The sequence below is a fragment of the Pan troglodytes genome, chromosome 19 (assembly GCF_028858775.2).
Source record: "Pan troglodytes isolate AG18354 chromosome 19, NHGRI_mPanTro3-v2.0_pri, whole genome shotgun sequence".
Taxonomy (NCBI): Eukaryota; Metazoa; Chordata; class Mammalia; order Primates; family Hominidae; genus Pan; species Pan troglodytes.
In genome coordinates this window covers 91,698,771-91,724,642 of record NC_072417.2, presented here as the reverse complement: position 1 = coordinate 91,724,642, position 25,872 = coordinate 91,698,771, and the positions used below count along the sequence as shown (strand labels likewise).

The 25,872-nt window shown below is 44.2% G+C and overlaps 1 protein-coding gene across 19 annotated transcripts in view; it reads left to right on the top strand.

The window, feature by feature from the left end:
- Nucleotides 1–25,872, top strand: part of CYTH1 (cytohesin 1) — a 122,552-nt gene that overhangs the window by 69,363 nt on the left and 27,317 nt on the right. For 8 of the 19 annotated variants that reach the window (XM_054670202.2, XM_016933027.4, XM_063799391.1 and 5 more), the window contains exons 2-10: nucleotides 2,973–3,055; nucleotides 4,445–4,509; nucleotides 10,103–10,169; nucleotides 10,467–10,585; nucleotides 10,955–11,035; nucleotides 12,263–12,375; nucleotides 13,748–13,896; nucleotides 14,339–14,450; nucleotides 20,235–20,311. In XM_054670202.2, coding sequence (XP_054526177.1) covers nucleotides 2,973–3,055; nucleotides 4,445–4,509; nucleotides 10,103–10,169; nucleotides 10,467–10,585; nucleotides 10,955–11,035; nucleotides 12,263–12,375; nucleotides 13,748–13,896; nucleotides 14,339–14,450; nucleotides 20,235–20,311 — 866 coding nt within the window. Of the gene's footprint in view, nucleotides 1–247; nucleotides 428–2,972; nucleotides 3,056–4,444; nucleotides 4,510–10,102; nucleotides 10,170–10,466; nucleotides 10,586–10,954; nucleotides 11,036–12,262; nucleotides 12,376–13,747; nucleotides 13,897–14,338; nucleotides 14,455–20,232; nucleotides 20,312–23,859; nucleotides 24,043–25,872 lie in introns of those variants that run through there. The other 11 variants (XR_010153119.1, XR_010153116.1, XR_010153117.1 and 8 more) reach the window with 5 other exon arrangements.

Genomic DNA, 25,872 nt, shown 5'->3' with positions numbered 1-25,872 from the left:
TATATTAGGTAATTATACGATTACCTAATTGATTATGAAATAATTATTTTTTATTTTTTATATTATTATTATTATTTTTGAGACAGAGTTGTGCTCTTGTTGCCTAGGCTGGAGTGCAGTGGCACGATCTCAGCCCACTGCAACCTTCACCTCCCAACTTCAAGCGATTCTTCTGCCTCAGCCTCCTGAGTAGCTGGGATTACAGGCACCTGCCACCATGCCTGGCTAATTTTTTTTGTATTTTTAGTAGAGACGGGGTTTCACCATGTTGGCCAGGCTGGTCTTGAACTCCTGACTTCAGGTGATCTACTCACCTCGGCCTCCCAAAGTGCTGAGATTACAGGTGTGAGCCACCGGATGCAGCCATAAAATCAGTTTACTGGACTAAACCACTGTTAAGAAAGCTCACAGTGAAATAACAGACCTGGTGAGATATTATTTTTGATACTTTTATGTATGGTGGAGATTGGGTCATGATATAAAATGCATTTCTTTTCTTTTTCTGTTTCTTTCTCTTTCTCTTTCTTTCTCTTTCTCTCTCTCCTACCTCCCTCCCTCCCTCCCTTCCTTCCTTCCTTCCTTCCTCCTTCCCTTCCTTCCTCCCTCCCTTCCTTCCTTCCTTCTTTCCTTCTTTCCTTCTTTCTTTCTTGTCTGGCTCTGTTGCCCAGGCTGGAGTGCAGTGGTGCGATCTTGGCTCACTGCAACCTCTGCACACCAGGCTCAAGCAATCCTTCTACGTCAGCCCCCCGAGTAGCTGGAACTACAGGCGTGTGCCACCATGCCCAGCTAATTTTTGTATTTTTTTTAGTAGAGACAGGGTTTCACCATGTTGTCCATGCTGGTCCCAATGGGCTCAAGCAGTCTGCCCGGTTTGGCCTCCCAAAGTGCTGGGATTACAGGCGTGAGCTACCAGGCCTGGACTAAAATGCTTTTCTTATTTTGGAATTTGAGATGTTTAGAAAACACTTTTTTAGAGAAGGTTGGGGAAAACCTAGGTTTAAAAAAAAAAAAAAAAGGAAAAGTCGGCTTTTCTAATGTAGCTAATTAACCCACTGTAGGCTTCACTGTAGTCTATTGTTTCTACCCTCTTGTGATTTTTATGAAATATTTGGGGAAAGTAACTGCTCTGTGAATGTAGTAGATTAAGTTTTAATGCCATGGGCAGAAGGAAAGTATGTGTATCCTAACTGCTCTCAAGCAGAGATGTTAATTCCAACTCTATGCTGTCTAGAAATATAATATGAGCCATAGATGCACTTTTATTTCATACTAGTTCCTTTGAGATCAATTAAAATAATACATTTCATTAAGTTATATCAATGTGCAATCAATATAAAATATTATTAAAAAGTCATTTTCCTTTGTTTTTATAGAAAGTCTGGTGTGTGTGTGTGTGTGTGTATATATATATATATATATATATATAATTTATTTATTTATTTGAGGTGGAGTCTTGTACTGTCTCCCAGGCTGGAGGGCAATGGCGGGATCTCGGCTCACTGCAACCTCCACCTCCCGGGTTTACGCCATTCTCCTGCCTCAGCCTCCCGAGTAGCTGGGACTACAGGCACCTGCCACCACGCCCAGCTAATTTTTTGTATTTTTAGTAGTGACGGGGTTTCACCATGTTAGCCAGGATGGTCTCGGTCTCCTGACCTCGTGATCTGCCCGCCCCGGCCTCTCAAAGTGCTGGGATTACAGGCGTGAGCCACTGTGCCCGGCCTCGGTGTATATTTTATACCTACAGCACATCTCAAACTGGGTGGTGACATTTCAAGTGGTTAATGTCACGTGGTGCTCCTGGCCGCCATATTGTACAGTGCAGCTCAGGCTCACATAGGCACCCACTGAAGGATAGAAGGACCCTCAAACCACCCCTACCCTTGAGAGTGTGGGTGCCCTTTGCTGTGCCATGGAGGGAACAAGAGCCAACACTTCTGAGCTTCTGCTCAGCACCAGGCAGGGTTTGAGGCACTTTAATTACATCATCTTCACAGCAGCCTTATCAAGTGGGTGATGGTGGGACCACTTCACTGATGATGAAATGTGACCCAAGTAGGTTACATAACTTGTCTGAAGTGACCTAATTTGATATTTGGTAGATTGGAGCTAGGATTTGAACCTGGTTTGTTTGATTCTAATGCTTGTTCTTCTCATTTGCCCACATGGCTTCCCATAGCATGCTTGAAGGGTCATTTTAGAGGGTGTCTGTCCAAATCTCCTGTTTGTATAGGTGGGGGAGATTGAGCCATTGGAGGATGGCAGAAGTATTTTGTGGTGAGAGCTGTGATCTGGGAATTAAGTAACTTTCTTCTGATGATAAGAGCACATTGTAAAACATCGAAACAATGAAGAAAGGTATGAAGCAGAAAGAGAAAGTCCCATAGTCCCAGTTCCCAGAGTTAAGCACTGATTTTAGGTGTATATTCTAGACTTTTTTTATTTCTCAGTGCATACATAGTCTCTTTCTCCAAACCCCTCCCAGAGATGGCACAAAATTGTTCGTACACGTTGCTTTGCCTCTTGCCTCCCCTCCCCACCTCAGGGGGTCGTGGACATCTTTCCATCTCGGAGTCTCTGTTTTTGACCATGAGGGAGCTGAGGCCTAGAGAGATTAATTAAATGTCAGCCTGAAGTCTCCCAGCTGGAAGGGATGAAAATGGCCAGGTGCTCAGCTAATATTCATCCTTTTTCATTCATAGCCAACCTAATTTAACCTTCAGTAATCTCTTCTCTCTCGTTTTTCCTTCCAAGAGTTTCTTTCTCAGAGCTTTTCTGTGTGATTTAAGGGCCTTCCTTTCTTTAGAAAATCTGATAAGAATTGGAGCCATAACTATTTCTATCACTCAGTCATTTCTGAAACTGACTTCTAGTTTCTTTCTTGATATCTTTCTCCTTTTGTGGCCTCTGGATCTTCCTTGATTTTTGGCGAGATAAAAGCTTTCTTGTAACATTGCCCTCCATTTTTGTAGTTCCCAGTGACCTGACAGCAGAGGAGCGTCAAGAACTGGAGAACATCCGACGGAGAAAACAGGAGCTGCTGGCTGACATTCAGGTAGGAGAGTGGCATGGTGGTTTCACCAACGTAAGAACCACAGTGACAGTTCCATTTGTATGAAAGGGTGTCCTTTGCAGAGTGTCTCCTCAAGACACTTTTGACCTGCCCTCACTACAGCTCTGCACAAAGCGCAGGTGTTGATAATCAGTCACCTTTCCTCTACAGCTGAGGAGATGGAATGTCAGAGAGGTTGAGTGGCTTGTCCAGATTCACCCAGTTGGTCGGTTGTCAGAGCTGGAGATAGCCTGCAAGACTCCTGTCTCCTGAGTAGTCCTCTCTGCTGTGTTTGCCCTTGCGGAGCAGAGTGGATGAGGAGAGGCAATGAGAACGTGGGCTTCAGGCGAAGCTCGGCCCACGCCCTGGCCCTGGCTCTGCCGCTTACTGGCTGAATGATTTGAGACAAGAGAGTTCCGGTTCCTTGAACTTCAGTTTCTTCATCTGTCAGATCATGAAAACACCTGCTACACAGTTGGAAGGACTTAGCATAAAAGACAGCATAATTTCTGGTCCCTATAGATGTACTTAGTGATAGCAATTTTACAATTACAATTTTTCCAAGTTCCTTTTTGTAACTATCAAGCTTGTAGGAAATAAGTCTAGAAGCCAATAGTTGGATTATTTTCGCCCTAAGGCAGCAAATGTTATTCTTTCAGAATTCTTCGCAAAACATTAGGAGTGGGGTTAAGGAAGGAATCCTGTTGCCCAAAGTAGCAAAATGAGGAAAGACTTGACTTGCTCTGGAGTTGATTTAAGTATATTTTGATAGTTCTCCCTGATCCTTTGATTTCTGCTTCACTGGTAGATCGTGAGAAAGCTAAGCAGCTCTCCACTTAAGCCCCACTTCCCCGTGAGAGCCCATCCATTCTGACCAACAGTGTGCTGGAATGAGGAGGGTGGGTGCGGATGCACAGCCGATTTGATCAGACATTCCCTTTGCCAGCCGCTTGGTGGCATTGTTGCCCTGGCACAGCTACTGCAGGCTCTGCAGCCTGGGCTTTGGGTAGGAGACTTTGTCCTCTGAATTTTCTGGCATGCTTGTGTTTAGTAAGCTGCAGACTTGTTCTGAAAGATTGTGATGAGGCAGCCAGGTTTTGTTTTTCACACAGCATATATGCTTATAAACTTTCCTAGACCGTAAACTCCTTGAGGTCAGAGGCTGTATTCTTTTCTACCTTGGTGTTTTCTGGAATGCTTACTATTTGGTAGGCACTCAGTAAATATTTCTGAAACATGAATTTTCCTAATTTACTTTTTTGCATTTTTGTCATATTTTGTTTCATTTTGCTTTATTTTGTTTTTGGTTGGAGGGAGTTATGTGAGATTTTAGAAGTTTTAATTTGATCTGCATCTGCCTTTCCTGCTGACTCTGGACTGTCTGTTTTATAGAGGCTGAAGGATGAGATAGCAGAAGTAGCTAATGAAATTGAAAACCTGGGATCCACAGAGGAAAGGTGAGTCTGCCCTGCTGCCAGGTGACTTTTGTGGTTGCAATTTCTTAAAGCACCCAGGCCTTAATTATGCTTACGTGGCACATTGAAGGAAAAAGTCAGCTTTGTGTCTTTCTAGTTCTAGCAAGCACATACACACCCATAATGTCTGCCTTCCATCCTTCACCGCAAGGCCTCCTGAACATAGGAGCTTCTTCCAGTGTTTGAAAAATTGAACTGGAGGCCGGGTGCGGTGGCTCACGGCTGTAATCCCAGCACTTTGGGAGGCCGAGGCAGGTGGATCACGAGGTCAAGAGATCGAGACCATCCTGGCCAACATGGTGAAACCCTGTCTCTACTAAAAATACAAAAATTAGACGGGTGTGGTGGTGCACACCTGTAGTCCCAGCTACTCGGGAGGCTGAGGCAGGAGAATTGCTTGAACCCGGGAGGTGGAGGTTGCAGTGAGCTGAGATCGCGCCACTGCACTCCAGCCTGGGTGACAGAGCGAGACTCCGTCTCAAAAAAAAAAAAAAAAAAATTGAACTGGAGAACTTCAAAGGTCCCAGAAAGCCTTAAACTGCTCCTAAATTTTTATGCGAATTACTCCCCTCTGTTGTCCACTGTGTGTGTGCATTTTAAAGTTTCTGTTTTTCCTTTGTGTAAAGGAAAAGCTTAATGAATGCTGCTGATACGATTTCAAAGGGCTGGAGTGCCCAGTCATGTCTGAGGATAATCGTGAACTTATTTGCACCTTCCTAATGCTTAAGGGAAGAAAATGTAGAAATGCAATGATAGTATAAAAGGACAAGGACTCTGCTTTTTTTTTTCCTTTTATTTTCATGAAATGTTAGTGACTTTGAGAGTTTAGTTTTGAATGGGGTTCCCAGACCGTTTTCTGACTGCTTAATGCAATAAATGAGCTGTTTCCAATTCACTACATGTCTGTATTTTTCTAAGCCTAAGTCTTCCTGTCTGGCTTTGTAGGACTGTTTGATTTGTTGTTTTAGACTCCTGTGGGCAGTGCCTTCAGGGTATAGTGAGGCTGAGTCCTCCACAGAAGGCAGCCAGCTCACCACGGCCAGTCTCTGTATTGTCCATTTGGTATTTCGGATTAGTTTCCCCTCTTTCCATTTTAAACACTCGTAGCTTAAATGAAACGGATACGTTGGAGTTGATAAAAATTTAAAACTTCCGCTTTTATAAAAGATAAAACTATTAAAAACTATTAAAAGAAATGAACAGGCAACAGATTAGAAGTAAATATTTGCAACAAATATATCTGAAAAAGGACTTGTATCTAGAATATATGATAGAAAGGCAGCTCAAATAAAAAAATGGGCAAAAAAGTTGGACACTTTGCAAAAGAAGCCGTATGTGTAGTAGACACATGAAAAATGCTTAACATCATTAGTTGTAGGGGATGTAATTTAAAACCACCATGAAACGGTACTTCACATCCCCTAGGATGGCTAGAATTAAAAAGACTGATGGTACCTCATGTTGGCAAGTGCTAGTGAGAATAAAATAATATAACCATTTGGGAAAGAAGTTTGGCAGTTTCATCAGCAATTCAACTCCTAGTTACTTAAGAGAAATGAAAACATGTCCATACAAAGACTTGTACAAGAATATCTATAGCATTCTTATGTAAAATAACCAAAAGCTGGAAATACCCTGAATGGCTGCCAGCAGGTGACTGGATAAACAGGTCGAGGTAATAGACTATTACTCAGCAGTGTGAAGGAATGAACTGCTAGCGTGCAGCAGCACGGATGAATCTCACGAACATTGTGATGAGTGAAAGAAACTGTGGGCACCGTGTGCTTCCATGCGTGAGCATCTAGAACACGCAAACTAAGCTGTGCTAGTGTGCTAGCCGAAATCATGACAGTGCTGCCTCCGAGGTGGTTGCTAGGGCGGGGTGGGGTGGGGTTGACTAGGAAGGGCCATAGGGAACTTACAGGGATGGCAGGAATATTCTGTATTAATCTGAGTGGTGCTTCAAGGGTATATGCACTCATCAAAACAAATTGAACTGTGCACTTAAGATGTGTGCATTTTGTTAAATGTAAATTTTACCTCGATCTTAAAAATGTAAAAAAAAGGCTTTTTTCTGATTATAAAGATAATACACCTTTACTGCAGAAAATTGGTAAAATACAGAAAAGTATAAAAAACAAATTTCTCATAAACACTTACCCCAGAGATAATCAGGATTCATATTTTGGTACGTTTCCTTTCTGTATATTCCGGTGTCTGCACACACATATTCAGAATTCAGTGTGCCCTTTGTTTTTCTCTTGATTAATTCTCTGTCAGTTACCATAGAACAGCAAGGAAACGCAGACACCAGGAACGTGAGTGCATCCAAAGTACTCAGCCAGTGAATTTGGGAACACTTGTAACTCATGAACTGCATCTGAAGTTGTGAGTCAGGAAGTGGTCTTTAGGTTATTATTATTTTTTAATCTGGAACTTAAAATGGTTTTCCAGTATCGAAAGCGCCAAGACGGAAGTGATTCTGCACATCCCTGAGGATCCATCCATACGGGTACTCAGGCTCACCCTGCATTTGTTTGTCAAGCAGGCATTACATTTGCTTGGCATTACATTTCTTATAGGAGAGAATTCATGTTTCTCATCGACGATCTGATGCATTTTGTAGGAATGATCCTAAATACTATTTAATCAAGCAGAAATAATATACTCATGTAGTACAGGATTTCACTTTCTGAAATGTATACGCGTCAGTTAACTAAGGCGATCCAGTAGCAGTAAGCTGTTTTGCTTTGGACACCTTAACTGGGGTGTCAGACCTGTGTAGGCTGGGGAAAGCCCCTTAGAGAAGTAGCTGCCTAAGGCCTAGAGCTATAGGGGCTCCAAGTGGGGCAGATGGAGAAGTGAGCTGGCTAGCTAATGAAATTAGAGAGCCATCTCTGGTGTGTGTCCCGGGCAGTCATGTGGCACAGACTGTGACTGGCAGAGATCTGGGAGTGTGCGTTCTGGTGGCTGCAGGAAAGCCTTTGGTGAGGACTGGACTGAGGCCCAGGAAGCTGAGCATTCCCAGGAGTTTCACCCCTTGCTTCTGTGGGCACCTCTGATGCTGCCTCACCACTTACACTGGAAACCATGAAACAGGCCTTTCCTTGTGGTATTTGTTTGGAAATACTGGTCAAAGTAATCTTCCTGGATTTAGAAAAAAATGATTAGACAGTCATTTTAGTTAAATAGGAATTTCTAGATACCTGGTCATAACCCTTCATTCTGGCTGAAATTAAATGGTGTTTCCCCCATGACTTTGTTTCCTAAGGCAGCTGTTGACAGGGGATCCCAGATTATCTTACACCTGGAAGTTCTGATACTACTCACAGTTTTCAGGTGTTCCTTTCAAAAGGTCAAAACAGCCTGGATGCGATGACTCATGCCTATAATACCAGCATTTTGGGAGGCCAAGGTGGGAGGATTGCTTGAGGCCAGGAGTTTAAGACTAGCCTGGGTTACATAGCAAGACTCGGTCTCTACAAAATATTTTAAAAAGTAGCCAGTTGTGGTGGTATCTGCTTGTAGTCCTAGTTACTCAGGAGGCTGAGGCCGGAGGATCACTTGAGCTCAGGAGTTAAAGGTTGCGGTGAGTCACAGTCACACCACTGTACTCCAGCCTGGGTGACAGAGCAAGACCCTGCCTGTAACAAAAACAAAAACACAAAAAACACCAACCCTCAAAACACTTAGGAATATTTTCTTCCCTCCATGGATTTAGCTAGAGAACACATGTGTTCTTCAAGCCAATAACATTTTATGATTTTATTTCCGAGCAACTTTTTTGCTCTCGGAGATTATGAAATTACTGTTGATATTGATGGCAGTGGTTCTTAAATTTGGGTGCATACCAGAATTACTGCAGGAGGTTTTAAAAATTCAAATTCCCAGGTTCTGCCCCTTGTACTTCTGAGTTACTCAGCCCGTCCAGGGCCTTGCTACTCAGACTCCACACATGGGATCATGTTAAACATACAGCAGAAGCACAGGCCCCTTCTCAGACATAGAGTCAGAATCTGTTTTGTTGAGGCCCCAGGTGACGCGTATGTATAAACGAGCGGAGCGTCTTCACGTCTGATATGCTCCCAAGGCTGCTGGTTGGTGGACCAGACTTTGAGAAGCTTGGTCTGTGAATCTGCATTTTTCATTCTGATACAGTCAAGAAAACTGCCTATTATTTAGCAACTTCTTAAAAAGTTAAATATAGATGTACCATATGACCCAGCAGTGTCCACCCCGGGTATCTACCCAAGGAAAATGAAAATGTGTCCACACAAAGACATATATGTAAATGCTGATAGCAGCCTTCTGCATAATTGTCCCAAACTGTAAACAGCCTAAGTGTCCATCATCTGGTGAATGGATAAACAGATGTGGTTTATCCATACCATGGAAGATGACCCAGCAGCAAGAAGGCATGTAGTACTGGCCCACGCTCCAGCACCATGACCTTGACAACATTATGCTAATGAAAGAAGCCAGATCTGAAAATCCACATCTTTTATGATTCTGTTTGTATGATATGTCCAGAATAGGCAAATCTGTGGAGACAGACAATAGATTAATAGTTGCCTGGGGATGGAGGTAGAAGTCAGGATTAACTGTAAAAAGGTGTGAGGAATTCCGTAGGGGAGATGAAAATGTTCTAAAACTGGATTATGGTGATGTTGCACAACTTAGTAAGTATACTAAAAATTCAAATATGTACCTACAGTAGGAGTATTATAAGTAAATTATACCCTGATACAGTTTTTTTTGTTTTTTTTTTGGAGACGGAGTCTCACTCTGTCACCCGGGCTAGAGTGCAGTGGTGGATCTCCACTCACTCCAACCTCCAACTCCCAAATTCAAGTGATTCTCCTGCCTCAGCCTCCCGAGTAGCTGGGATTACAGGTGCCCACCACCATGCCTGGCTAATTTTTGTATTTTTAGTAGAGACAGGGTTTCACCATGTTGGCTGGGCTGGTCTTGAACTCCTGACCTTGTGATCCACCCACCTCGGCCTCCCAAAGTGCTGGGATTACAGGCATGAGCCACTGTGCCCGGCCTACCCTGATAAAGTTTTTTTAAAAATCATGTTAAAAAAAGAAAACTGGCTGGGTACAGTGGCTTATGCCTGTAATCCCAGCACTTTGGGAGGCTGAGGCAGGCGGATCGTTTGAGCCCAAGAGTTTGAGACTAGCCTGGGCAACACAGTGAGCATAGTGGCATGCGCCTGTGGTCCCAGCTACTTGGGAGGCTGAGGTGGGAGGATCACTTGAGCCCAGGAGGCAGAGGTTGCAATGAGCCGAGATAGCACCACTGCACTTCAGCCTTCAGACAGAGAGAGACCCTGTCTCAAAAAAAAATAAAGAAAACCTCTGTTCCAGGGTAGAAGGAGCAAATGAGCTTGGAGCTTGGAGCCAGGTTCAGGCTTCAGGTTTCAGTTGGCCTTTCATAGTTCCACCAGATTATGCCTGTTGCTTTCCTGGATAAATCTTGCAAAAACCTGTGTTTATCAGTGGAAATCCTATTAGTCTTTCAAGCCTTTCCGATGGCCTGAAGTACTAAAATGGCTGTGATGGTTGTTTTACAGGAAAAACATGCAGAGGAACAAACAGGTAGCCATGGGCAGAAAAAAATTTAATATGGACCCTAAAAAGGTAAGTGAGAAAGAAGTGGGAAGTGGTCCATATTAGATGGGTTTTTTTTATAGTGCTCAGATAGACCCTAAAAATGTTTTTTTCCAAGCGTTACAGTTCATGTTGCCGTTTTGTAGAGCAAATGTTATGCACTAAGCCCTTGTTCCTAAACTGTGACTCCCCGGCTTTATAGGTCACTTAGCAAGTATTTATTAAATATTCCAGTGCACCCACACCCATTTCTTCCTGTGCCCTTTCCCCTTCTTTTCAACTGTTTCCCAGCAAAGCATCGTTGGTGTCTTTGTTGTCTTTTTCTAGGGGATCCAGTTCTTAATAGAGAATGACCTCCTGAAGAACACTTGTGAAGACATCGCCCAGTTCTTATATAAAGGCGAAGGGCTCAACAAGACAGCCATCGGCGACTACCTAGGGGAGAGGTAAGGCCTTGGGGATATGCGCATGCTAGGGAAGGCTGTTCAGGAACGACACAAAGAAACAAACTCCCAAATACTCTGAAGTTCTTGGAGGGGTTTTTGCCTTAAAGCATCTGTAGCCCCACTGGAGTTGAGGGGAGGCTTTTCTGGGGAATAGTGATAGGTCTTTTCTGGGGGTCATGGGGACATCTTGCTTGTTCAGCCAGTCAGCAGAGCTAGCCAGTCTTCTTGCTGACAGTGTGCGCAAGTGGCTGTCTGGGCAGGAGCCACAGGACCACAGGACGCAGTGTAGGAGACATGGCCTGGCTGGAGATTCTCAGTGTTGGTGCCTGACTCCTGCTTTCTCTCCCATTTTTTGTCTTTTCTCGATAGAGATGAGTTTAATATCCAGGTTCTTCATGCATTTGTGGAGCTGCATGAGTTCACTGATCTTAATCTCGTCCAGGCACTACGGTGAGTATTCTTGAGGTGAGCCCCTTTGGAAGGAGTGGGAGGCTAGCCTTTGATCATGAGTCTGTCCTGGGGGGCATTTTATTGAAATTATATCTTTGGGTATGATTTGAATATTTTGAAGTATTTTGGAGGGAAGAAATCTATTGGTCTCTGACTGGGAATGACTGGATGGTCAAGGGGAATTCAATTCTGTTACGTTCTGGAGGCCGATTCTGTAACACTCTTCCTTGAGTCTTACATTTGAGGTTTTAGAAATTGATGAATACTTAAATTTTGAAATTTTTCAGTTTAGAAAATCCTTTAATTTCTTGCCCTGGAATAAGTAGTTATACATTTCATTTTGGAAAGAAAAAAGTAAACCTTAATTTTTTATTAAATCTGTTACCTCATGCCTTTTAAGAAACTGTCATTCTGTATTTTCACTGCTGTAGGTGTAAATAATGACTTCATCTTTTGTGCTATCATTTAGCTGGATGGAAATAATCCACAATTAAACCTGTCAGCTGTGGGTCTTTCTTTCTTTGACTTAAAGGGATCAATTGTTAATGCTTTGACAAGACAATCTTCTCTTTTTCTGCCACCCATATTGTTTCCGGAAATAGCGTTTGTTTAAAATGAGCATTATCTATGTTTCAGTCTTGTATATTATTCTGAGGAGGGAAACCACTCCTCAGTAGGAATTGTTTCCCTCCTAATTTTTCACTTTTTCCTAAGAAAAATTTTACTTTTGATTAAGGTAACAGTGGTGTGGACGGCAACTTTGCATCTGTTCAGAGTTACAGTAACAGAAGGCTGCAGCCCAGCAGGGTTCCCTTTGCACTTTGATGTTAAAAAATCATTGGCAGTGGTCAGGCACCGTGGCTCACACCTGTACTCCCAGCACTTTGGGAGGCTGAGGTGGGTGGATCACTTGAGGCCAGGAGTTTGAGACCAGCCTGGCCAGTATGGTGAAACCCCGTCTCTACTAAAAATACAAAAAATTAGCCGGGCATGGTGGCGTGTGCCTGTAGTCCCGGCTACTCGGGAGGCTGAGGCAGAAGATTGCCTGAACCCGGCAGGCAGAGGTTGCAGTGAGCCAAGATCACGCCACTGCACTCCAGCCTGGGTGACAGAGTGAGACTCCATCTCAAAAAAAAAAAGAAAAAAAAAATCATTGGCAGTTTAACAATTCATAGAGAAATAAATTGCCTCCCCAAGTTCTGGAACACTCTGTCTTTACCCACTCAGGCAGTTCCTGTGGAGCTTCCGGCTACCCGGAGAGGCCCAGAAGATCGACCGGATGATGGAGGCGTTTGCCCAGCGATATTGTCAGTGCAATAATGGCGTGTTCCAGTCCACGGGTAAATACGATCATTCATCCTAGTTTATGATGGGCATTTTACACTGGATTATTTTCTTGGCACCAGATAATTTCTAAAACAAAAGGGCTGAGATTCATGCCTAGGAACGTTTACTCAATGGTAGTTATAATAGTAAAATGTTGGAAATAACCTGAAAGTCTGACATTAAGGCACTATGAATTTAAATTGTGGTACCTCTGAACTACGAAATACACAGCTATTAAAAACCATGTTTTAGCTGCATGCAGTGGCTCACACTGGTAATGTCAGCACCTTGGGTGGGAGGCCGAGGTGAGAGGATTGCTTGAGGCTAGGAGTTTGAGACCAGCCTGGGCAACATTATGAGACCCTGTCTCCAAAAAAATTTTTTAAAATTAGCCAGGTGTGGTGGCTTGTGCCTGTAGTCCCGGCTATTTGTGAGGCTGAGGCAGGAGGATCTCTTGAGCCCAAGAGTTTACGACTACATGCAGTGAGCTATGATTGCACCACAGCACTCCAAGCCTGGGTGACAGAGTGAGACCCTGTCTCAAAACAAAAACTAAAGAAACCCATATTGTTACAAAGAATTTTTATTGACATAGGAGAATGATATTAAGATTAGCAAAAAAGCATATGTATGTATTTGTTTGTTTCCAGTTTTGTTACAGTATATATTTGTGAGATAAATATGTGATGAGTTATACATAGTCATATTTACGTAGAGGAAATAAAGCAAAATAAATTATTGCTAGATAGTGGGATTATGGGTCATTACAGGTCATTTTGTTTTAAACACATTGTGTTTTTCAGAGTTTCTACAGTGTGTGTATTCTCCTTTCCAATCTGAAAAACTAAACAGCTTTAAGTCTTGAATACTTTATATACTTTTTCGTGCCTTGCTCCTTTCAGACAGCAGTGTGCCCTGGAGTGTACCCGTACATGTGGATTCATCTCATTCTTTTGAGAACATGGTTTTTTTTTGTTTTTTTGTTTTTTCTGAGATGGAGTCTCACTCTGTCGCCCAGGCTGGAGTGCAGTGGCGCTATCTCGGCTCACTGCAAGCTCTGCCTCCCAGGTTCAAGCAGTTCTCCTGCCTCAGCCTCCCAAGTTGCTGGGATTACAGGCGCGTGCAGCCACGCCTGGCTAATTTTTGTATTTTAGTAGAGACGGGTTTTCACCATGTGGGTCAGGCTAGGCTTGAACTCCTGACCTCGTGATCTGCCTGCCTTGGCCTCCCAAAGTGCAGGGATTACAGATGTAAGCCACTGCGCCTGGCCGAGAACATGGTTTTTTATTCCTGATTTCATCTGATATCACTCTTGCTCTTGCGGGTGGGATGTTTCTGAACATCTGAGCATGCAGCGGCTCCCCTTTGCTTTTCTCTCATCTTTAGATACTTGTTACGTCCTCTCCTTTGCCATCATCATGTTGAACACCAGTCTGCACAACCCCAATGTCAAAGATAAGCCCACTGTGGAGAGGTTCATTGCCATGAACCGAGGCATCAATGATGGGGGAGACCTGCCGGAGGAGCTCCTCCGGGTAAGCAAGGAAGAACGGTCTTCATTCAAGTCAAGAAAGAGTTCGCTGGGAACAGGATCGTCTTTTGTAGGAAGGAAGAAAAAACACACAATTTATCAAGGGTCTCCTCTTTTAATTTGTTTAACCATGTGAATTTCATTAAGAAAGTGGTAGTAAGGCCCAGCTAGGGAATCAGGGAGGGGACAGTGGTTTGTAAACATGAAACTAAAAGCTTGAATAGAAGTCAGGCTGCTTCTTTATTTTCCTAATTGGGAAGGCTTATTTATTTTGTCACTGTGAGCTGCCTGAAAGCAGAAATGGTCATAATCTTCTAGTCTCAGCATCTAGCAGGCTTGGCTTACTATAGGCACATAATGAATGCTTGTGGAATGAATGAAGAGAAAGGGGAGGAGGAAAAAATATTTCTAGAATCAGAGACATAAATTGTGATCTTTTATCCCAGAATCTCTATGAGAGCATAAAAAATGAACCCTTTAAAATCCCAGAAGACGACGGGAATGACCTCACTCACACTTTCTTCAACCCAGACCGAGAAGGCTGGCTATTGAAACTCGGTAAGTGCATCTCTGAGTTAGGGCTCCTAAAGCTGAGACTTAGGAAGAAAGGCGGTGTGTGTGCGTGTGTGTGTGCGTGTGTGCGTGCGTGTGTGCGTGTGCATGTGTGCGCGTGCGTGCGTGTGCGCGCGCATGCATGTTCACACACATTCATGGACACACACGCACCATGTAGGAAAGGGGGTGGCTTACAGAGGACTCCAGAGAGATTTTGGTATGAGTTCTGTTCTAACAAAGGTCGGCTTCCAAAAAGGAAGTGACTTCATAGTCATTGCCCCCATGGGACACAGAGACTACTGGGGACAGACTTACTCCACCATAAATATTGCCCACATGTGTTTGTGCTCCACATTTTTACCCTTGAATTGGTTGACCAGGTTTTGTTTCAAGGCAGTTCCCTGAGCACCTGGTGCGTTTGCCTTCCCTGTCCCCATAACCACTGGGAGGGTGGCCGACCTTGTCCATCTTTCTACTTCCCATCCCACAGATTTGTACCTGGCGCTCCTGCCCCCACCCCAGTGCATCGTCACTTCCTTCTGCATCTGGCTCCCCCACAGGCAGTGTGCATGGCAAGCCTAGAGCCCTTGGCTGCAGCTCAATCCACAGCACTCTTACTCATTCTTGGGCAGCGGTTTTTTTTTTCTTTTTTTTTTTCCCCTCCTTTTCAATCTGAATCAGCCACATTAATTATTTTGTTCATTTAGAAAAGCTGAAAATGCATTTCTCTTCCCTTTGCCAGAAGTGATGAGCTTGTATTGCTGAGATTTGTGGTCATGCCTTGCCGTGAAGGTGACAGGGTAATCAATAGGAAAGACATTAGTAGGGTTTTCATACACATTCATGTCCACATGTGTTTACTTTATTAATGGTTTCAGAACATAGAGCTCTAGACTCTCTGGACATAATGATGTCCTTTTTTTTTTTTTTTTTTTTTTGGACACTAACAGGGTACTTTCCTCTGTTGCCTTCTGCTTTAGCCTTTGATGAGTTGGGTTCTCACATTAGCAGGGGCTGTTCCGTCCTATACCAGCCCAACTGCTCGCCCCAGTGATTAGAAGTCAGTACTCTCTTGGTCATTACTGACACATCTGGGAAGGCTAAAATGGAATCCTTTATTTCTGACTAGGTCAGATAGCAATAGACTTTATATTTCCTTTTAAAGGCATATCCCAAGTCCTTGTGCTTATACATAATGACTTAATTCATAAATTCCCCTTACAGCACCACTTCACCGATCAGTTTTAAATATCTCTTGAATTGGCCATCATTTTATATATCTTTAAGCCAGCAGAATCTTTGAAGTTAAGGCTCTAAAATTACTAACCCCATAGGCAGCCTTCCCTTCCACATTCCTATTGCCAAGTGGATGGAGTTAAAAGGAAACCTACTGGAAACGTTTAAAGTGTGTTCAAGTTTGGATTTACTTCCCCCTCCAGCGAGATTTGTTTAAATGCTAATACTAAGTGTTAGCTTTGACAGCCCAGATACTAAAATTAGAACAGTACAAAGATTATCTTGGTTCTTAGGCCAGGATGACATGCAAATTCATGAGGCATCTCGTATTTTAAAAAAGAGAAAATTTAACCAAGTGTGGGACTCAGTTTTAGCTCATTGCATTACTTTTTCTAAACCTCCATCAAATCCTTCTAGACTCTGAATATTGTGTTTTCATTGTAGCACACTTAGTATCACTCTTTGTGTTTATGTGCTGCAGAAGGCAGGGCTTCCAGCCGTCTGTAGCTGTGTGTATATGTCTGTGTATGCATATAGCCATAAGAATGTGTATTCTTGTGTATACACATCAGTACATGTGTATTCATGGGTATATGTGTGTGCATTCTTACACACACTTTAAAAAGTGACAGCCATCTCAAGAAAGACATTTAATTTTCCCTGAAATAACCTTAGCTTTCTTTGCTCTGATTCTGGATATACTAGTAAACATTGGCTTTGTAAAAGCCGATTTGTGGCATCTTTGGGGCCAGGTTTCCAGTAGTGCCTCAAATCTTGCCTTGATGAGGTGGAACGTGGCATGTAAGAGCCCCTCGTTCACGTGCCAGACAGTAGTGGGATCATTTGCCCGTTGAATGTTTTTAGTTCAGCTCTCTCCCCAGGCAGGCATGAATGTGACTGATACATTGCACTTTAAGATTAAGGAATCGGGTTTAATTTCTTTGTTTTAATTTTCTTTTCTCCCTCATTTGTATGTTTCCATGATTTTGGCTCTCCTTTTCCTTGCCCCAAACTCCAGGAGGTATGTAACCCTCAGCCTGCTCGCTCGCTCTGCTAGGCCACTGTCATTACTGCAGCATTTTCTGATTTCGTTATTTTTGGTTATTTTGTTTTTTAATTGCCGGTGGTAGTGTTAATGCTGCTTCTAACTTATTGTACAGTCCCTAGGGAACTGGTCAGGATCAGGGGTTTGGAGCAATTTTCGCTTTTCCTTTTTGGAGGAGTATATGTTATATTCATTACTGAATGCAGTAATGCAAGAAAACATACTAAGAGTGGGTTTGTAAAAGCAGAGGAAGTTTCCATGACATTTTCACTTGGAATTATTGGCTAAGACATGCGCTATGTTTGATACTCAATTTGACATTCAATTTGACGTCCATTCATCAGCCTGATTGAAAGTTAATCTCTGACGTGGGGAAGAGGAGAAAGAAGAGAAGGAAGTCTTTCTTTTTTCTTCTTTTTTCAAGCTGAGACTTACTCCAGAGAGAACAAAGTCTTGACTTCCCAAAGCTATGGAAAGCTTCTGATTTACCATGATGGAAAAGCAAACTAGGGAAAGAACTAAATTAGATGATACTTAAGACATTTGCCTTTGCACGAAAAGGGGAAATGGTATTTCCTAAACTCAAAATGATACCGAGTGAAGGTGAAAAAAACAAGTCCAAACCAAAAAACCCTCCCTGAAGTCCTCATGTTTAGTTTCCTGGGGATCAGAGAAGGGTATTAACAGCCTCGGCTCTGTTGTTATGTTTTGTTTTGCTCCCTCGCTTTTTCAGCGAGTCCTCGTTAAAGCCCCGAATCGGTCTCCTGGTTATGGTTTTGGTGTCTCCTCTCCATTTGCTGGTTTTTTTGGGGAAACATGTTTTCTTAGCCCAAGACCCCTCAGGTTTGTGCCTAAGCATTCCCTGAGCAGTAGCTACACTTAAAAAGAACAACCCCAAACACGCACAGTTACTGAGATGCTTCAGGGACTTGTCAGGTTGTTCTCAGCTGTAGGGGAAGATGGCATCCGGCCTCGATGTCTCGGGGAGGTCACAGGAGGCCAGAGGAGCCGTGCAGTGGGAGGTGGTCCTGTGAGTTCCACAGGGACTGTCCTAGGCGCGCATTGATCTGTCTGCTTGTTTCATGTCTGCTTTTCTTTCCACGTGGAAATGTTCCCCGTGGGCCCACAGTGATGCTTTATGGTAGAGGTCTCTGTAATGCAACAAATTGTCCAGGCATAATAACCAAGCTTTTGTAATCAGGCAGAGAATTTCTTCTGGCTTTGCTTTTTCTCCTTGATTTCTTTCCATCTTGTTTCTTTTAGCATCTGACTCGCTTTTTCCATGATCTCCTATGTCCGAAGGGTTCCCCGGGTAGTGTCCTGTGATGGAGCGCATGGGAGGTCAGCATGGGTTGATGTTCCCTTTGTGCCGAGCCTCCGTGGGCAACCAATGGCCCGCCAGGCTGGAAGACCAAAGTTCTCAGACTCTGAATTGGTGGAGGGGGTTCCTTTTTAAGAACAAATTGGCTTCAATCCTGAATATAGTCCTTGCCTTCTTTATCCTCCTTATTTAATTCTGCCCGGGCTTTCCTGTTTTCCACATGCATGTCATAGTATCCATTTATGGTTTTCTCTTAATTCATGCCATCTAACCTTTAGGGACCAGTGGCAAGGGCTCACATGAAACTTAGAAGTTACTGGAGGGAGAGAGTCTCAATTTGCTTGATATAGCACAGGATGGGCAGGTGGAGGGCACGTGCTTGTTTACAGCAAATTCCCTCGCATAACCTAGATCTGTGTCATTTGGAATCTTGGCAATTAATGATCAGTCACGTAAGCCCGCCTAGGGTTCAGCGTCCAAGCAGGGTGCTAAAAACTGGCCTGAAATTCCAGTGGTCCTTTTACTTGTCTGCCAGGACCTACGCTGGACATTTTCTTTTCATAACATTATTTGCATACTCCCCTTAGGTTTCTCTGGTGTGAGCATGCAGGCAGGTCCTGGCAGTTAGAATAATCCCTGTAAAACCATTCTCCTCTTTGCTCAGCTATTTGTGATGAGGGCAGGAGAGAAAGCATGATCGGAGGTATGAGATTTATGCCCCATGATCCTTGCTATTTAGGAAGATTGGAGAAGCGGTATTGTCTGTAGGTTAAGTCTTAGCAAAAGAGCAGGCACAAGAAGTGTTTCTAGAATGCCATGCATAGCTTCACAGGTCAAGGCCTTAGGGATAAGTTTTGAGTGGTTCATGTTCAGAAAATGTTCCCTTGATGGGAGAGAGGTGGAGGAAGAGAAAGCCTGTGGTCCCGATTTGACAGCAGGTGTAGCTTCATTCAGATAGGCTTGGGGAAATTTTTCCTTCCTTCATGTCTGTCTCAGCATAACTTCACGGCCCCAACCCCAACTTTTTTTTTTTTTTCCTTTTTTTTTCTTTTTTTTTGGAGAGGGAGTCTCCCTGTGTCACCCAGGCGGGAGTGCAGTGGTGCAATCTTGGCTCACTGCAACCTCCACCTCCCAGTTCAAGTGACTCTCATGCTTCAGCCTCCTGAGTAGCTGGAACTATAGGCATGTGCCACCACCCCTGGCTAATTTTTATACTTTTAGTAGAGATGGGGATTCACCATGTTGGCCGGCTGGTCTTGAACTCCTGACCTCAAGCGACCCACCCACCTTGACCTCCCAGAGTGCTGGGATTATAGACGTGAGCCCCTGTGCCCAGCCATGACCCCAGTGTTTTGTGCTGAGAAATACTAAAAAGAACCAAGGGAGGCCCTTGCCAGCCTCCCAGCCACCACCGCCAGAGCTTGTTTTGCCATGGCTGTATTTGCCAGCTGTTTCTGTTATAAGCCCCAGGTGAGAAGCCCAGAACGGAAAAGGCTCCTGAGGCCACCTCTCAGTACGAGTTGATTCTTCCTTGATAGAGGAATTCTGCTTTGATTCTCACCCAGGACCCGGGAGATTTTGTTTTCAGGACACTAGCACATAAGGTTAAGAGCCAGTGTAGAAGCTCACTGTAATCATGAAGGTGAGGAAGAGAGTAGAACCATGGGGATTTACTTCATGTTCCAGGGAAAGTGTGGATTTGAAGGCTCCCAGCATCTCCCCTCCTGCTTCCTCCTTCCTTCACTTCCAGTGAAACACTCCTTATGTGCCGGGCTGCTTGTCAGTAGCAGAGTAGCCTGCACTAGGTGCTGACCCTTCCCTCTTTTTCTGTTCTTTGGCAATTTCTACCACATAGGCTTTTTGCTGACTCTGGCAAATTTGCATTGTATGTCATTATTGCCCCGGGTTTTCTCACCACAAACCCATGCTCATCCTGCCGTCCCGATTCCATCTCCAGGTGTCACCTAGATGCGCTTGCTCTGCTTGTACCCACAGGCTTTCACTTTGTGAAAGACGCTTCTGTTTCGGCTCTGTGTCTTGTTACTGATGTCAATGTTGTGGGCTCCACGTTCTCCTGATGCCTCTCCCCCAACCCTCTTTGAGAAGAGAGGGTGTCGTGTGTGTCGTGGAGCCTGCACTTGTCTGGTTGTCTCTTGTCGAACGTGCATCTCTTTTTGCTCTGCAGGTGGCAGGGTAAAGACTTGGAAGAGACGCTGGTTCATTCTGACTGACAACTGCCTTTACTACTTTGAGTATACCACGGTGAGCACCTGCTAGTCGGCCTCCAGACTAGGGATGGGCAAGGCCTCCGGTTCCAAGTGTCTCTAATCAGACATGGTTGAGGAGACCGTTGGATTTGCCCTTCAGTATCTGTGGGGGATGGGGGAGAGTTTAAGCAAAGTGCAAGAACTGAAGTAAATCTCAGAATGGGGAACCCCTGAGAAGAGGTGCGTGCCTTAAAGGGCACGGGCTCAGAGCAGGCACCCGGTTCTGGTGGGACAGGAGATACCTGGCCTGGAGGAGGGGGAGCACTAGAAATGGGTTTTGGAACTGGGCTAGAAAGAATGAATTTGCATTGGTTGCCGAGAAAGAGTATGTGGCCCTAATTGAAAGGGAGATGAAAAGAAAAAGGAAATAATCGTGATTTAGAAAATTCACCTATTCTGGGTTAGCAGAAATGTGATTTCAGAAGAAACAGCCCAAGGGGTAAAATATATAGTGGGGGAAAAGGAAGTGAAGTGAAATGGGAAAAGTCAATTTGAGATTATCTGGAGTTTTAAGAAGTTTTGTTGGTTTTTATTCAGTGGGAGAGACTTATAGCTGCAAATTTGTGTTTTATATATGTATATCTCTTTTGTAATAATAGCCAAAGAAAGTAAAAATCATAAATTAGCTCTTTTCAGAGCTCCCTCTAAGCAAGGTACCCAGAACCCTGGCAAGTTAGCACTTGGTGTGGAGACCGTGGCTCACCGGACTGGTGATGGGGTGCTTTTTCATTTCTGCCACCTTTCTTGGTCATTGTAAGGGCAAAGCGGGCATACTCCCATGGCATCGAACTTTTGTCTTAAAATAAATCAAGGCCGTTGAGTTGAGAATGCTTTGCTTTTGTTCTCCAAGTATATCTTCTTGGAGCAAAAGTCATTGATCCCACTGAGAAAATTAAGACTCAGAAGTATCTTTTAAAATCAGTTTAGAGCAAAATGGGGCTTAAGTAAAACATTGAAATCCTGACTATATTCACCAGTCACTTATTTAGGACCAAGAAACAGGTACACGCCTTGGCATTTTCTGCTGTGAGGTGTGAAGATGGGTTTCCATCGTGTCTAACACTTAGCGTTGTTCTCCATCCCCATGGACATCATGCACGTGCAGCTTCTCACCCAGGGAATGCACTTCGTAGCCCATCAGGCTGCAGGCAAGAGCCGCTGCTTCTGATGGTTTGGTGACTGAGGATAGTACATCACTGTGAAGGGAATTCTGGCAGGGATTTCATATGTTGTAGGGGCTCAGCTCATGCCCTGCAAGTTCTGCACTGGCTTTGCTTTTCTGTTGTTATAGTCTTTTCATATGAGAGTAATACACTTCAAATATCTGCAAAATAATAAAAAGAAAGCTGCTTTCTGCTTCACCCCCAAAGTACCACTGTGAACATCTTGGTACAATTTTTTCTGTTTTGTTCACCCTTCTGCCCTATATTTTGCCTTTTTTCTGAAGACACCTACACTAACGATGTCTTTAACATCGTGTCTGAATTTGTCTCGCTATTTTCTGGGTCAAAATGATACATAAGCATCTAAGTGGTGTACTCCTAAGTCCTGGACAATCCTATAGCAATGCTACGAGATTCTAGAATCTTGTGGTTTTTCGTGATGCCCACCGTAGTGGTGTCACCTTAATCCTTAATTCAGCAATATTTATTCAGCAAAGTGTAGCATTTTATCAAGCAATGGAAATACAGAGAAAAATACTTTTTTTTTTTGAGACGGAGTCTCGCTCTGTCTCCCAGGCTGGAGTGCAGTGGTGGTGTGATCTTAGCTCACTGCAACCTCTGCCTCCTGGGTTCAAGTGATTCTCCCATCTCAGCCTCCTGAGTAGCTGGGACTAGAGGCGTGCGCCACCACATCCGTTTTTTTTGTTTTGTTTTCTGTTTTTTAAGTAGAGATGGGGTTTCACCATGTTGGCCAGGCTGGTCTTGAACTCCTGACCTCAGGTGATCTGCACCCAGCAGTAAATACATTTCTTTTTTTTTTTTTTTTTTTTTTTTTGAGATGGAGTCTCGCTCTGTTGCCCAGGCTGGAGTGCAGTGGCACGATCTCAGCTCACTGCAAGCTCCGCCTCCCGGGCTCACGCCATTCTCCTTCCTCGGCCTCCCGAGTAGCAGGGACTACAGGCGCTGCTGCCATGCCCAGCTAATTTTTTGTATTTTTAGTAGAGACGGGGTTTCACTGTGTTAGTCAGGATGGTCTCGATCTCCTGACCTTGTGATCCACCCATCTCAGCCTCCCAAAGTGCTGAATACATTTCTTAAGACACAGAGAGGATGCTGTCAGAATTAAGATGGTAGATTGAAACTTCCACACAGAATTACCTAACAGAGCAAAAGACTAGTAAAAAAATAAGTAGGGAAAAATAGCAACCAAGCAGGGGAAGGGGCAGAACGAATTCAGTGCACTACAGCCCTGGGCAGCAGCGGAAGCAGCGGTGGCAGGGGCAGCAGTCAGGAGCAGTGTGCAGGGTTTCTACCTCACGGCCCGGGATTTGAGGAGACCCGGCAGTCTCACTGGTTTCTCAGGTCTGGGAGGAAGCAAACTGAACGGGACTTGTTATTTTTTCCTCCCTGATCAAGGAGTAGTAAAATCCCCTGCTGGGTGGACATTGGTGAAATGGGAAAAGTGAAAAAAGCAGCCGTTATAGACATAAGTAAAGGCTCAAGACTGTATATTCAATGGGGAAGACTGTCCATGGAGGGTCTCCCATGAGCATGATATCCATCCCCAAATACAGGGGTCCTCAACCCCAGGCCATAGGACGGTACCAGTCTGTGGCCTGTTACAAGCCAGGCCACACAGCGGGAGGTGAGTGGCAGGCGAGCGGTGGAAGCTTCATCTGTATTTACAGCCAGCTGCTCCCCATCACTCACATCACCTCCTGAGCTCCACATCCTGTCAGATCAGTGGCGGCGTTAGATTCTCATAGGAGCGCGAACCCTATTGTAAATTGCGTGGGCCAGAGATCTAGGTTGTGCACTCCTCCTGAGAATCTAATGCCTGATGATCTGAGGTGGAGCTGAGGCAGTGATGCTAGTGCTGGGGAGCAGCTGCAAGTACAGATGAATGTTAGCAGAGAGGTTTGACTGCACAGAGACCATAATAATACATCAGTTGCTTGCAGACTCATCAGAACTCTATCAGTGAGTGGCAAGTGACAATTAGCCTGCCTCTGGTGGCAGGCTTTATAGTGGCAAGTGAGCTGATGTACTTCAATTGTACAGCTGTATCTGGTGGCAGGCTTTAAGTCAGAATCCAACACTTATTTCAGTCCGTGCATGGCCTGCCCGTTATTTTATTTACCACTGCCATCCACATCTCTTTCCCACACTGTGTACTTGTCTCAGCCATGGTTTTGGTAAGCCCACCCACCAACCCTAGCCAAAATGAGTAAAAACCAAACGTCACTGGAGAGCTTCTTTGAAAAGGGGGAGAGACCCATTGATGAGACAGCAGAAGACGCCAAGACTGCCAACAAAAATAAAGCTGCATTGTAAAGAAAATGCCAAGAGTTCTACTCAAATTCTAGGTTCATTTCAACAGGTGATCACATTCGCCAAGCCCACTTTGTAGAATATGTGGTGACCAACTACCCAACAAAGCCATGAAAGCTTCAAAACTGCCTCACCGCATGAAGACCAAGCACCCTGCATCAAAAGACAAGCCTTTGGAGTTTTCAAAAGAAAAAAATGTAAACATCAAGAACAGAAGCAATTATTGAAGGCCACCCCTTCATCAAATATGTCTGCGCTGAAAGCATCATTCTTCGTGTCTAACCGCATTGCCAAAGCCAGGACTGGCTGTTGGTGAAGAGTTGATCCTGCCTGCTGCTAAGGACATTTGTCATGCGCTTTTAGGAGAGGCTGTGGTTCAAAAGGTGGCACGTGTTGCTCTTTCGGCCAGCACCGTAACTAGGCAGATTGATGAAACAGCAGCAGATATTGAGGCACAATTGTTAGAGAGGATTAATGAGTCACTGTGGTACTCAATCCAGGTTGAAGAGTCTACCGATGTTGACAACAAGACAACAATGCTTGTTCTTCTGTGACATATTTTTCAGGGGGATGTTCATGAGGATATGTTATGTGTGCTTTAGTTGCCAACCAACACCACGGCTGCTATTCAAGTCTTTGAATTATTACATATCAGGGAAACTGAACTGTTTTGTTTTGTGGTGTTATATGCATGGATGGAGCAGCTGCCGTGACTGGACAGCTTTCTGGTTTCACTACTCAGGTCAAAGAGGTCACTTCTAAATGTGAGTCTATGCAGTATGTCATCCATAGAGAAGTGCTGGCTAGCCAAAAAGTGTCACCTGAACTTAACAACATTTATGCAGGATGCGATTGAAATTACCAACCACATTAAAGTACATGGCCTAACTCAGGTCTGTTCATGCAGCCCTCGGAGGAGATGGACGCAGAGCACACACGGCTTCTCTGATACACAGAGTGAGATGCTTTCTAAAGGCACATCACTGGCCAGAGTTTCTGAGTTGCAACAGCCACTTCAGAGATTTCTTCTAGAAAAAGTCACCACTAGCAGCACATTTCAGTGACACAGAATATAGGTCAGGAAACTTGTGTACTTGTGTGACAGATTAAACCTACTCACAAACTCAATCTGTCACTTCAGGGGAGAGTGACAAGTGTGTCCCAGTCGGCAGATCAAGTGGCTGCTTTCAAAGCCAAACTGGAATTACAGGGGTGATGAGTGAACACTGGGATTTCTGACATGTTTCAAACATTAGAGAGATTGTGAGAGACGGAGCCAGGGCCTTCTTTCCCCCAGCGCCTCAGCTTTCAGAAGAGCTTGAGCGATACTTCCCAACCACAAAAGAACCTGAACTGGAAAGGAATGGATCTGTGACCCATTTGAGAATAAGCCAGGTGAATCACCTTTGCCAATGCTAGAAGAAGATCAACTGCTTGAGATCGCAAATGACAGTGGCCTTAAAAGTATGTTTGAGACAACGTCAAATCTCCATATGTTCTGGATTAAAGTTGAGGCAGAATATCCTGAGATTGCCCCAAAAGCACTGAAAGCCTGCTTCCACGCCCAACATCCTGTCTTTGTGAAGCAGTGTTTTCTGCAGTGACAGCAGCCAAAGAGTGATTACAGAGTAGACTGGACACAAGCAACACATGTTGGGTGTCACTGTCTCCCATCACCCCCAGATGGGAGTATCTAGTTGCAGGAAAACAAGCTCAGGGCTCCCATTGATTCTACATTATGGTGAGTTGTATAATTATTTCATTATATATTACAGTGTAATAACAATAGAAATAAAGTGTACAATAAATGTAATGTAGGCTGGGCGCGGTGGCTCACTCCTGTAATCCTAGCACTTTGGGAGGCCAAGGTGGGCAGATCACCTGAGGTTGGGAGTTCGAGACCAGCCTGACCAACATGGAGAAACCCTGTCTCTACTAAAAATAAAAAATCAGCCAAGTGTGGTGGCACATGCCTGTAATCCCAGCTACCAGGGAGGCTGTGGCAGGAGAATCGCTTGAACCCAGGAGGCGGAGGTTGCGGTGAGCCAAGATCTCGCCATTG